The sequence below is a fragment of the Zootoca vivipara genome, chromosome 5 (assembly GCF_965207765.1).
Source record: "Zootoca vivipara chromosome 5, rZooViv2.hap1.1, whole genome shotgun sequence".
NCBI lineage: Eukaryota > Metazoa > Chordata > Lepidosauria > Squamata > Lacertidae > Zootoca > Zootoca vivipara.
In genome coordinates this window covers 3,436,904-3,450,856 of record NC_142588.1, presented here as the reverse complement: position 1 = coordinate 3,450,856, position 13,953 = coordinate 3,436,904, and the positions used below count along the sequence as shown (strand labels likewise).

At 43.9% G+C, this 13,953-nt stretch overlaps 1 protein-coding gene across 1 annotated transcript; it reads right to left on the bottom strand.

Moving 5' to 3' along the window:
• Window positions 1-899: 899 nt before the first annotated feature.
• Window positions 900-13,943, bottom strand: MANSC4 (MANSC domain containing 4). The gene is made up of 3 exons (XM_060275153.2): window positions 6,031-13,943; window positions 2,874-3,008; window positions 900-1,790 (listed from the first exon to the last, which is right to left on the bottom strand). The coding sequence occupies exons 1-3, from the start codon at window positions 6,257-6,259 to the stop codon at window positions 1,123-1,125; spliced, it is 1,032 nt and encodes a 343-aa protein (XP_060131136.1). The 5' UTR covers window positions 6,260-13,943; the 3' UTR covers window positions 900-1,122.
• Window positions 13,944-13,953: the final 10 nt, after the last annotated feature.

Here is a 13,953-nt window from a genome sequence, read left to right as displayed (position 1 = left end):
TGGGCTGTCTCCTGAATCCGCTGGAGAACATTGCCTCAGGAGAGAGGAACATTCTCAGGGATGATTCACACGCTGGCCGGCACTTTCTTGATCTCCTGCCCTGGGGCAGAAGATATAGAAGCATGAATTGTTGCACCAACAGGGTAAAGAAAAGCTATCCGTGGGCTGTTAGGCTGCTGAATGAAAAGAGAACAGGGCAACTGAATTTCGGGTTTGGTGTGTGTGCATCAGTAAACGAGGGGAATTAAGACAAAGAGAGCTGAGTGGGGGTGCTCGTGTAATCTCACTGTATACAAGTTGTACAAGCGACAATAAAGTATTTCATTTCAATTTCAATTAATTGTGCAAAAGATTGGTGAACGTCCCCAAAGTGACATAAATTCTAAGAATTACTTGATATTAGTGTTCATATTGAGTCTTGGTGTAGTACTGCAGTGAGGAACCTCTGGCCTATGCAACTAATCTGGCTGATGCATTTTCTCCAAATCGCATTCACCTGTTTAACACTTGGTGCTATATGTAAAACCAGGTGTGGGGCAGGTACATAGGTGGCTGGGATTGAGCTGCACTGAGCTCTTCTTCAAAGGAGTTACTTCTGCTATTATTAGCAGAATAGTTTGAATCCAAACCATCAGCAAATGGACTTCAAAGGGGCTACCACTCACTTTGAAGTTATCACCTGATGTCATAATGACATCAAGTAATTGACAGCTGGTGACCCTAATGGCCTGTAAGGGTTGGTGGAGAAAGGACACAACTTGCATACTGGAAAAGTTTCCCGACCAGTCTATGTGGTTTTGCATAATACACTGTAGTGTTGGGATGGAGAAAAGACTCTTAATGAAAGGTGTATTTAAACCCTATTAGAATTGAAGCATTATAATCAGGAAAAGCAGAGGTATCTCCAATCTAGTTTAATGGCAAAGTACTCAGAATTCCTATAATCAGTCCCAAACACACATCAATGAGTCTTCTGAGCGGAGATGTATAGGATTGCATAGTCAATTACTCAATTTTTCTAAGCAAGAGTTCCCTTGTCTTCTCTTACATATTCATCATCTAGCCTTCACTTTGTCTCTGGATTTGGAACATTTACCATTAAAAGCTATTTTTAACCATAGGTTATCTAATTAACTGTCTGCATGCTGCTACACCTCTCCGTCTTGGTTTATACCAACCATTCCTCTTTTGATAGCACCCAGTTGCAAGAATAATAATGCAGGAGCAAATGACAGTCAAGGAAAAGCAGAGTGCCACCGGAAGCAGCCAGCTGCCCCTTTCTACTTCCTCCCAAGCCGGTTTCTGGTCTTCATTGTCTGATGTGTAATTCCTGCCACTGTACACCTTGGTTTCGTTCAAGTGTTTGCTGCTATTCAGATGGGCTGGGCAGGGCATGTGTGATAACATCTTGATAGTTGTAACGGCAGTGCTGGGAAGTGCAGTTGCCTTGTCAGACGTGGCTGTTGAACCATTCTTTGCTGAGATGTTTGCCACTTTAGTAAAATAGTCCTTCAGTGGTGTATCTGCAGGTCCTAAATAGGTGCTGGATGGAGACCTGTGAACTGGGACAGGTGCAGTACTTGTGTTGCTGCTGTTACTTACCAGCTCTTGGACCACTGTAGAAGATAAGGATTCAGGAAGAAGGTGCCTTGAACTGGTGGTTGCATTCTGGCATTTTTCTAAATTGGCAACCCTTGCACTTCCATGCACTTCCCATTTATTAAGAGAGGACCTGGTCTTCATATCTTTAAAAGAGAGTTTCTCAAACACAAGAAGATCCGGATCAACCCCTGTCAAAGCAGAAGCCAAGAACAAGCAAAGGCTTTAATGTCTGTGTCACCTAAATTCACATATGTTTCCCAACTATGGAAGCCTTCCTAGTAACATGCCCATGAAGAGCATAGTGTAAGAGTTCTCTACCGAGCTCTGGCTTTACTAGGGGAGGGGTAGATTTTTAACATCTCTACAAAGCCACTGGGAGCAGTCATTAGGGGATTTGGAGCTATGCAAACCTTGACATTCCTCTAAGGCACAGGAGCCTTGCCAGTAAATTTGCCCTGCCTGACTTAAAAGCTTGACTGGTGGGTATGGGAACTCATTGGGACAACTCCATAGCTTCTGGACTTTTTGCCCTAATCCTGGACTCCTTAAACTTTGACTGCTGCTTCTGGCTGCCTCTTCCTACTAATGCCTGTCAGCTAGTCCATACTGTTACTCTGCCTCAATAAAGATCTCTTCTAAGAGCCTCTGTCGGTGTTTTGAGCAGCAGCCAGGATACCTGCCAGCTAAACCTCTCTATGTGCAATCTGTCTCCTCTTCATATTTCACTAACCTGCAGAAATCAGGTGGGCAAAAGTGCCTATGAAAATATAAAGCCATAGGTTCAAAACAAAATGACTGAAGCATCTGCTAATCACCGTTCCACCTTCACAACATTGCTTCAGTGCAATGCTTTGCAATACTACTATGCTAGCTGAAGTTACTGGAGGTGAAGAAAAGCTACTGGACATATTTTCACACCCCTCTGCAAAGTGTCCCCAAAGTTCAGGTAGGATAGATTCGGTATGCTGCCAACCCCAAACTCACTCAAGAAATCCCATTAGAAGTTGTTACTAGGGAAGAAGCATCTCTCCTCATCATAGACATTGCAGACTGCCAAATCTATGTGAGGACTGGAATTATCTCCATTTTTGCTCTTAACACTGTTATTCCATCCCTGGCAGGGAAATGGTTAAGAACTTCCCACCACTTTTCTACTCTAAATTTCCTTCTCCCAAATGTTTTTTTTAAAAAATTATTTCTTTAATGTGTTACACAGATTTGCATGTGGCATGCAACCCTTTCTTCTTTGTGTGTGCATAATGATGCCTTACCTGGTGTGATGTTGTACAACACAACATTGATCCAAGGCCTCAGTATGCAGCTCTCCAACGCTGGGCAATAAACATGCAGGCAGTTAAGGCTCTGGTTATTCGTTTCACCATAGAAAATTGCCAAGTTGCAGGAAACTAAAAACAGCAACAGAAGAAGAAAAGCTTTGTATTTATTTTGGAATAAAGTTAAGGATCCATATCATGCCTGTACATCAGGGGTTGTCAATCTGATCCCTACTGCCCAATAGTGGGCATTTTGGGATCCTAGGTGGGCGGTAGGGGGTTCTACGGCACAAGCTGAACCCTCCTTCCATCGAGCACTGGTGGGCGGTAAGGAAATTTTACCATCAAGAAAGAAGCATTAGTGGGCGGTAGGTATAAAAAGGTTGACTACCCCTGCTATACATGAATACATCTCCTTTAGACTTGCCTGTGGGACTTTTCTTCTGCCACTGCTCAATGGAACTGTGTTCCGGCACCAATCAACTGGGCCCCGGAAGTGCAGGGAGAGACCTGATCAGACTCAGCAAAGCCTCACTGTACCTCCAGCTCATGAGGAGACCCTCCCCAGAGCCCAAAGGGGATATCTTCTACAGGCTCCGAAGAAGTGCAGGCAAGCCAGGGGCACAGTGGGGCTTTGCTGAGGCTCTACAACCTCCCAGCTAACAGCTGGCGTGGGAAAGCTGTGCCTCAGCCGAGCAAGCCCTCATGCAGCTATGGCTCACGGAAGCTGGAGAGATGTGGGGCAGGGGCTTGTTAAGTTGCTCTGCTGAGGGGCGAGCACCTTAGCAGAGCACTTTAAAGAAGCTGCCTGCCTGTTCCTCAGCCGCCTTTGCACTGGTGGGCAGGCTGGCCGCCTTGTTCTCCCAGGAGGAAGAACAAGAACACACACACACACACACACCCTGCGAAGATGGCTGAGGCAGCACCACCAACAGTCTCACAGAGGCTACCTCTGGCTCAAGAGAATATGCCTCCCCCCAGCCTGAAGTTACCCTCTTTGGGGTCTGGGGTCAATCTTTTGGTGTAGAAAAAAAAAGCACTGGACACAACCAGTCTTAAGTCCAGCACACCAGCTACTCCTATCACACAGGCTGAGTCTTGAAGCAGAATCTATAGCTGACCATTTCAATTTCAAATAATCTGCTACCTGATGGGGTTGAAGATAAATAAATTGGGCAACTGACACAGAAACTGTTGACAGCTAGCTCAGATATCAAAAATTGAGAGAGGCTATTTTTCTAGTTAATTAGCCCTATGTAGATGCATTCGTTCTTCTTTGACCAAGAAGCATCATTACATCCATAGCCAAATCTAAATGTCCAAGTACGCAAGACAGAATTCAGTACGCTGGCAGAGTTACTTATCAGGATATCTAAACATCTTTAAACCTGAGTTTTGTTGTGCCAGTTCAGTACTTGGGTAATGGATGACCTCACTCCATTAGATCTGATTTCAATCAGTTCCTTGATCTTCCTGGCTCACATCTTGCTCCAGCTGTGGGACGTAGTACTGCTCTTTGTTAGAAAGCTCAGTTCCGAAACCTAACAATCCATGGCTGGAGAAAGGCAAGGGTGAGCTTGGAAGACGGTTACAAATTGTAGCCGGCATTACCGAGTTGGGCAATGACAGGCAGCTGTCTCAATCTTTTTTTAAAAAGGGGTATACCAACAGGAAAAATGCAACAGGCAAAGCCAGCTAGGTGCAATGAGGAAAATTTTATGAATATTTCACAGTGCATTTCCAATGCCATTTATCAGGCGAAATTGTTCAACAGTTAAAATAGACACAACACTGCATCATCTTCCAGCACTCCAATTTTGAGGAGCAGTGAGGGGTGGAGCTGTGCACTGGGAAATGTGATTTGCATCATGATTACACCACCTTGCTTTGTCTGTTGCATGCATCAAGCTATTGAAAATTCAGTTTCGATTAGAAATGTAAGCATGTCTCGGGAGGAATGATGTGGCCATGAACTTTCAGGGTGGAAATAAATTAACCCAAACACAGGATTGCCAGAGAAAAGGGCAGGTTTGTGTCTAGTCCCCTCCCCATAACTTGAAGTAATAAAATACAGGAAAAGTGATGTTGTAGCATCTCTATCCTCTGATTCTCCTTGTTGGTTATCACAGAAAATGCAGTTTGTGTCAGCTCCTGTTGTAAATGTTTATAAATGCTATGGAGAATTGTAATCATTTGTAATCAGTAGTCATAGTTATTAACAAATTGTTCACAGTTAATCATCCAACAAGAATCTTTAGGGTTCCAGCATCATATAACTACAATGTTTGAATCTAATTAGTGCATGAAGGGGTTAAGCCAGGGGTCCCCAAACTAGGGGCCGGATGCGGCCCAATCGCCTTCTAAATCCAGCCCGCGGACGGTCCGGGAATCAGCATGTTTTTACATGAGTAGAATGTGTCCTTTTATTTAAAACGCATCTCTGGGTTATTTGTGGGGCCTGCCTGGTGTTTTTACATGAGTGGAACGTGTCCTTTTATTTAAAATGCATCTCTGGGTTATTTGTGGGGCATAGGAATTCGTTCATATATTTTTTTCAAAATATAGTCCGGCCCCCCACAAGGTCTGAAGGACAGTTGACCGGCCCCCTGCTGAAAAAGTTTGCTGACCCCTGTTATAGCTTATGTCAAATTTCTGTTTAATCACTATTTTTGCGCCAAGTAAAATGATCACTTCTTATGTATTTAAGGGGCAAATTTCTATTTAAACAGGGGGTGAGGTGCATTTCAAAGATTCTTTTCCTTATTCAGCTCTGCCAGGGTGGATTTTAAAAAGCAGACTAGCAATGCTCAAAGAAGGCAACAAATGAATCCAGCAGCAAATCTAATTGTTGTTTCAAAGATTGAGAGAGCTGTCCTTCCCTTCTTTAATCAAACAATTTTCAAGGTTGAATGAGCCATACCTGCTTCTACGGTAAGTATAATCCTGAGTTCAGATGGATTTTCCTTTAGGATTTCTGTCACTCATTGTATCTTTTTCTTTGTCACTGTTGTCTTGAGGGTGACAGAATGCTTTTATACTTGCATCTATGCATGCATAGTTACAAATCATAGAGTTTCATCAGCTGAACAGTTAATGTTTTGTTTTTAACATGGACTGCTTTGATCTTTTACGGAGGAAGAAAACGAATCCTTACCATTCTTTAGGAGGCAGCAGGTCCGGCTGCATTGTTGGGCTGTAGCTTCTGTGTAGACTTTGAGAATGTAGGCCCCTCTTCTCTGTGAATGCTCCAGATCAATTGTAAGGCCCGGGAATCGTCGAATCCAACAATTCTTGTAGTAAGTGGTGGGTGAGCAAATGCAGTCTGATCTCCATGCCCAGCCCAAAAGCAGAAAGACTTCCGACACAGCCATCAGCAGAAACATCTCAGTAAGAGGCTTTCCCCCAAAGCAGAAACATTGTCGTCCAGAGAACCTATTGTGATGTGTCAATGCTGCTGGGCTAAACAATCTTCCCACAGGTTATGGTCATGGTATTCCAGGGTAAAACTATGCTGCCATGACAAAGCCATTTTGAAGCATATATAGTGGTTTTCCCCCTCGTCTCTGGGCTGCAGTTTGTGGAGCAATGCAAGACAGTCTGAAGCTGATCAGATTTATCTCTTCTCACCCTTCACATTGTCTTGATTTGGTTGTGCTTAGTGTGTTTAGGCCTGGTAGAACAATAAAAGTTTCAGTCTTTGTTACTGCTGTGCTAGAAAAAAAGTGTTACTTTTCTCTCTCAAAATGAACTGATCATTGCATTTGTGTTTACTTTGAACCTCCCTAAGAAGCCAGTAATTTATTAACCAAACCCTGCTGCTCGACATTACTCTGGCTGCACTTAGCTGTGTGAGCTTGGGACTGCAACCCTAGCACTTATCAAATGTTAAGTCCCATCAAACACAATGGCATTTACTTCCAAGTAAATATGCATAAAGTCAGGCTGCACTTTTCACTAAATCCTATGGGATTTCAATGTGTGCCTAACACAGGGTCTCCAAACTAAGGCCCAGGGACCGGATGCGGCCCAATCGCCTTCTAAATCTGGCCCGCGGACGGTCCGGGAATCAGCATGTTTTTACATGAGTAGAATGTGTCCTTTTATTTAAAATGCATCTCTGGGTTATTTGTGGGGCATAGGAATTCGTTCATATTTTTTCCCAAAATATAGTCCGTCCGCCCCCCCCCCCAAGGTCTGAGGGACAGTGGACTGAAAAAGTTTGCTGACCCCTGATAGGAACATAGGAACACAACAGGATTGTAACCTCAGGATACAGTGGTACCTTGGTTTACAAACTTAATCAGTTCTGGAAGTCCGTTCTTAAACCAAAACTGTTCTTAAACCGAGGCCTGTTTTCCCTAATGAGGCCTCCCGTCGCCGGTGCCCTTCTACCGTTCGGATTCTGTTCTTAGACCGAGATAATGTTCACAAACCGGGACACTACTTCCGGTTTTGCAGAGTTTGTAAACAAGGCTGTTCTTAAACCGAGGTACCAATTGTTGTAAAATTTAAGCTGGTTCCTATGAACCCAGAGAAATGGATCTTGACCCAGGGAGAGCTCAAGGATCCAGGCAAGCAGACGAATTTAAGCGTCTCCTGCCCACCAAATAACAGAGACCAAACCAGGACGTACGAAGCAAGGCACTTTTATTTTTGCTGTTGCAACAGGGTCCTTCCTCTCACACAGGAGAACAAGGAAGGCCCCAAACAAAGATGTCTTGTCCTTAAAAAGAGATTTGAAATTGGTTTCAGCCCACCCCCCAGAAGCATCATCCATATGTCACAGAAGGGGTGTAGCCCAAGACCCCCCCTCCCTAGATTCATCATAGGTACATACAGAAAGGGGAGGTCTGGTGGCAGTAATCTGAGCAGTCTGGACCCTGCCCCCTGCCCCCAAAACCTAATCAACAAAATTGAGAGATATTTACATTTCCCTGTTTCCCAGCCAAGTTAATCACAACCTTTTGTCTGGCACTCAGGTATCAGGATGCCAGGGATTATCACTTTAATTCCTGAGACAATGAGAAGGTTCCCCCCACCCCACTTCTTCCTTGCAGAGGAACACCTGGTCAGAGAGAGTCAAAATGGTGTCAGTCAGGCCTGTTTTCCTGTGCTGCTTCAGACATGTTTCTGTACATTCATGTACATGTTTTATGAACAATTATTATATATATATATATGACCTCAAAATTCTTATAACACACTGTATAACCCCAGCTCCTAAAAGGAGTTCTCTTGTGCAGGACAATCTTGGAACAAGAAACATGCGACATGTTCAGAGCTCACAGAACAGAGGAAGTTCCAGGGAAGAGAAAGGGAATCTTTTTTATTTTCTTCCCCCCCTCTCCCCATTTTTATTTTCCCCCATTGTATTTTATGGCACTAAAGGGCTTTTAGATTTGGTGTCAGGATAGTCATGAAGAGGGCAGACCTCCTGCGCTTTTCATAGGTGTCTACAAGAGGGAATGTCAGAAGCTGCCTCCTGCAGGCCAAGCTACCCCTAGAGCTTCTCAGAGGACAGAGGAAGTTGCACTCTGCACTTGAGACAACTCTTTCCTTAGCAGACTGCCCTTTCCTTACCATTCTCATAGCTATTGTGAGACTCTTAGAAGGTAGATGACACTCCCTTTTTTGCTAATGCTAAGCTTGCTATTCAAAGAGCCTTTTCCTAACATTCAGAATGGGGGTGCCACATGTCCTTCCAGGTCCCCGTAGCTAAACAGAACAACATATTTTTTTCCCTTTTAAAAACTATTTGGGATACAGCTGCTGGTTACTGCAGGTGTTATACAGATAATTAAAAATAACTTGTGTGATCTAAAACAAAAACTGAACCTGTGAAGAGTTGGTAGTATTATGAGAATTAAAGTTTGATATAAATGTTGCATTGTTTCCAGGTTCCGTGCATTTCCTTGTGGTGGGTGCCTCTCTTCTGGTTTGGCAACAAAAACCAAACATTTCAGTTACACTCCCACACTCCTTATGCACTGTAACTTGTGGACATAACCTTACATGGAAAGAAACTACATTTCCTGTCATAAAACATAGTAGCTGTTCCATGTTTAGCCTGCCATCCATGCTTTTCTCCATGGCACTCCATTCTGTTCCCCCTCCTGCCGTTTTCTATTCCCAAGAAACAGTCGGGTCTCATTCTGCAGCCACTGAACACACCCAAACCTCAATGAGATGTTTGGAGAGTGTAGCCCCCCCCCATCCCCTGCAGTCCTTAGATTTTGATATCTGTAGAAATTTTGAGCGGTGACTTAAAAGGTAAAATGGTACAAGTAAGTCTCGCTTCTAAAAAGGTAAAAAATGTTTGCTTGTAATACCAAAATGATTTTTATAAATATATCTATAGTCTCCCTATTTTTAGTAACAATTGCTTCTGCTGCAATTAATTTGTTGGGTAAAATTCCAAATCAGAATAATTATTATCTGGTAGGTAATTATGGGCATTAAGTTATCCATAGTGGCAGTTTTGATTTTCACTTTTAATTATTATAAGATTACATGCATTTTAATTTACACAACATTGTTGCTGTTGTTGGGATCCCTCTGTCTCCAGAGACAATGGAGTGAGCCTCCGAGGGTGAAATCAAACCACTGCATTTGGACCACTGGAGTGGCCTCCCCTTGGCGCAAGGCTGAGCAGTGTGTGGGGAAGTCCTGGTCTGCCCAGCCTGGCTCATGGGGTCCCAAAGGAAAGCAGAGCTTGACTGCAGGAGTTGCCAGAAGGAGGTATACAAGGTGCCATCCAGCTGTTGCCTTAGAGACTCCATACCCATTTGTGTAGGGTTTACTCCTTAGTATTTTCTTCTCCCGAAGATATCTCACAGGGAAGCGAGGTTTAGGATGAAAGTTTTACTTCTAGATGGGCTACCTTCCCATCTGCCCTTATTCTTGGGAACAAGTCCCACTGAACAAGGGACTTCCAGATATATAACAGAACTTAACTTTTGGGAACCTGGTTATTGCAGAATAAATTATCTTATGGTACAACAAGCAACAAAGAACCTTATTTGAAGTGTGTAATTGTGATGGAAGATACTTGGGCAGCGGTTACACTAGTTAGCTGATTTCTGATTTTTAAAAATGTGGCATGTATTTTAAATGGTTTTTAAATGTATATACTCTTGTAAACCATTGTTATTTTTGTGACTAGCAGTGCATATTCTAAATAAATAAAAGGTCTACTCAGAAGTAAGTCCCACTAAGTTCAGTGTGGCTGTGTGAACATCCATACTGGAGCAAAATGTGGATCCCACCCTGAGTTGTCCCAGATCATGGGTAGACAAATTAAGGCCTGGAGCCTGGATCTGGCCCAATCACCTTCTAAATCTGGCCCGTTGATGGTCTGGGAATCGGCGTGTATTTACATGAGTAGAATGTGTCCTTTTATTTAAAATGTGTCTCTGGGTTATTTGTGGGGCATAGAAATTCATTCTCCCCCCCCCAAAAAATAGTTCAGCCCCCCCTCAAGGTATGAGGGACAGTGGACCAGCCCCCCCCCCCCGCTGCCGGCTGAAAAAGATGTAGGTTTGTTTTTTATCCTGGCTCTTTCAGACTTTCTGAGGATCAGAAAAACCTCACTTGAAAGGGGAAAATGTAAGGTTTGAGACAGTGAACATGTAGCATGGACAGTAGTGGGGAGACAGGATGCTGTGAATCCACATTTTGCTCCAGTGTAGACAACCCCCAGTCAAAATCATCCTATATCCCAGCTGCAGCCTCTTTCTAAGAAGATTTGATACCAGATTTCTCTCCTATTTTTTCCTGTTCCTCTCCAGACATTGAATTCTCAATCAGCACACGTAGACGCTCTGATACAAATCTTTCATGTGAGGGATATTTCAAAGAAGTATAAAGACTGGGTTTTGCCTGAAATTTGATATTTTATATCCTAGTATCCTAGACAGAAGAATTAAAAACACAAATATGGCTAAACTTACCAGAAGTAAGCACTGTATCGGTTTTCTTACCTGCACTCTGCAGAAGTGGCTGTAACTCTAGGAGGAAAAAGCAGGAGGATAGAATTTGTTGGCAGGCAGGATAGCTAGGATTATACTATATACAAAAAGGCCTATTTCTAAATCCATGCATAACTCTCCATTGATAATATGAAACTTGCTTTAATGCTAGCTATGGGTTTATTTTTAAAATGCCTGCTTGGAAGCAACAAGTCTATTGTAAATTGTTAGCAAGCTCTGTGGTGAATAGCCTTGCACACTCTCCCTACCTGCCAGAGCAGACAATAGCAGAATGACTCTCCTTTGAGAGCCAGTGCCTGGCTGTTAACCCCTTTCCTGCCAAAGACAACTGAAACCATGTCAACCTGATACTGGCCAATAAAGGCCATGCATTGACCCAATGTATTGGTTCTTTGTTCCTGAGGTCTGGCGGACAGAGAACCCTTTACAGTGGTACCTCGGGTTAAGAACTTAAATTGTTCTGGAGGTCCGTTCTTAACCTGAAACTGTTCTTAACCTGAGGTACCACTTTAGCTAATGGGGCCTCCTGCTGCTGCCGCCCGATTTCTGTTCTCATCCTGAAGCAAAGTTCTTAAGCCGAGGTACTATTTCTGGGTTAGCAGAGTGTGTAACCTGAAGCGTCTGAAACCTGAAGCGTCTGTCTGGCTTCAGGTCAAAACCAGAACCAGAACACATATAAAGCTACTATTTCCCTCAGCAGGTAAAGTATGTATATGCACAGGTTTTTGTTTCCATAATCAATAAGGGAATTCAGAATCCTGATCTGAATTATCTCTGCCCCCTGCATTAGAAAAACAGAGATGCAGCCACACATCTCCCTCTCCACGTGTGCTTGGGATTTCAGGCTTAAAGTACTGGGGTACCTCGACTTACGAAGACGATCCGTTCTGCGGGCGTCTTCGTAAGTCGAAGTCTTCGGTTCTCGAAGCGCCCATTCTGCGCATGCACGAAGCACAATTTGCGCTTCTGTGCAGGCGCCGAACTCAGGCGCCAGGGAAAGACTTCCGGGATTGTCGACTTCAGAAGTCGAAACCTTCGGAAGTTGAGTCGTTCGGTTGTCGAGGTACCACTGTGCCAATGATGTAGTGGCAATGCTGATATTCAAAGACCTGATCATACAGAAACTGGGCCCCTCTGTTTAAAGGGATTTACTTCCAACTAAATGTCCATGTCTAGCTGTGTGGGTTGGGCTTCAAAATTCAGAAAAATTCTGCTGTTACACCCAGATTTTGCTTGTGTTCTTCCCGCAGGCTTCTGGCTGGCCCCTGTGAGAAGATGGGCACAGGGTCTGATCCAGAAGGGCTCTTCTTTTTATTATGTATACACATAATTTAATTGTGCAGATTTGTCTTTAAAAGTTTTGCTGATTTATCTACGTTTCATTGATAATTTTATTATGTACACCACTTAGAGAATATTTTGATTAAGAGATCTATATATATACATATATATACATTTTTGAAATAAAATAAATGAACTAATTTATGTATATTATGTTTTTCTAGACAAAGGGAAGTTTGTGATACAAGGCATAATTAGGTTAAGAAACTAGTCACCACAAGCTACATTGAACCTCCATGTCACATGGCACTCTATCCCTGAACAGTAGGTGTTTCCAGAAGCATCTGGCTGGCCCCTGTCTTAGTGTTGGACTGGATGGAACTTGGCCTGATCAAGCAGTGCAATTGTGAACTAAGATTATGCTGTAAACTACAACCCATCTTGGCAGCGCAATAGCATATTGCAGGGAGGGCAGAGAGAGCCATGATATGCAATAAGACACCATTCTGTGCTTCACAGAACAAAAAGCCCTCACACTGCATGACCTTAATGGAATGAGCCCATACAGAAGAGGTTTTCTACCCACCTGACCCTGGTTTTAGACTGCTAGTGAGCCCTCTTCACCTGAGGCAGGCACAAAGAAATTCCATTCTGCAGCCTTTTACTTGCTACACCAAACAGATTGAATGTCACAGCCACCATCTGGGAACACATCCTACCTTTCTGTGCCTTGGTGAGCGCGGAGCTCCTTGATCTGTACAGAATACCTACTGTGAAAAGAAGCTGGCTGGGATTTTGCCTCCTGGAAATATCTGTGAACAGATCTGCAAACTTTTTGAACGTCTGTAATGAAAGACAAATATTGAGCAAGGCACAGATAGGTCAAGTGCTGTGTAACAAATAAAAACATAATTGTGGCCACACGTGTTGAAAATATAAGGCATGCACCACATGGCATTCTTACTAGTTTGCTAAAGTACACTTACTGTGTTCTATCAAAAGCAAGTCAAATTGGGCTGCCCAATGATTGAAGAATTTTACCTTCTTTTTAACCAATCTGCCAAGTAAATTTAAGTTAGTAAAGTTTAGTTTCTGTGAGGCTTCATGTTCACATCTTTCCTCCTGACCCCGACTCAGTTTAAGGTGATTTACTCCCAAGATTCAGGTGACAGGCTCACCATGTGCTACATCGTATGAGAAATTGTGCATCTAATGCACATACCATGTTTGGGTGTGATATTGTATGCTTAAGCAAGATGTAACATTATAGTGCGTTCCTAGAGCTTTTCTAGCCCCCTGGCAAACCAGCTCTTGCTGGTGCATTTGCACCTTGCTGAGCTCCCTGCTGGAAGAAAGTGCTTCCTCCAGCTCAGGAGGCACAGGAGGAGCCCACTCCGGGGGGGGTGCTTCCCCCCTCCCAATAAAACATTTGAAGCGGCTGCCCCCCCCCCTTAATGGGTCTTGCCATTCTGATGGCCTCTGTCTTGAGATCCCTTACTGGGACGGGGCTCTTATTCAGGTGGGCGCCACAGCTGCCAAGTTTTCCCTTTTCTCGCGAGGAAGCCTATTCAGCATGAGGGAATTTCCCTTTAAAAAGGGGAGAACTTGGCAGCTATGGTGGGCGCCCCTGCCATGGGAGGCGACCACCCGAGTCGGGCGGCAGGCAGGGTCCACGGGCTAGTTAGTAGATCCCCGCGAAGGAGATCTCTCTTTCTCTTTGTTGCCTCCGGCGCCCAATGTCCTCCTCGGAGGCAGGCAAGCCACGGGGAGAGTCCTGACACGCCGCCGCGAAGGAGCCGAGGAGGAGC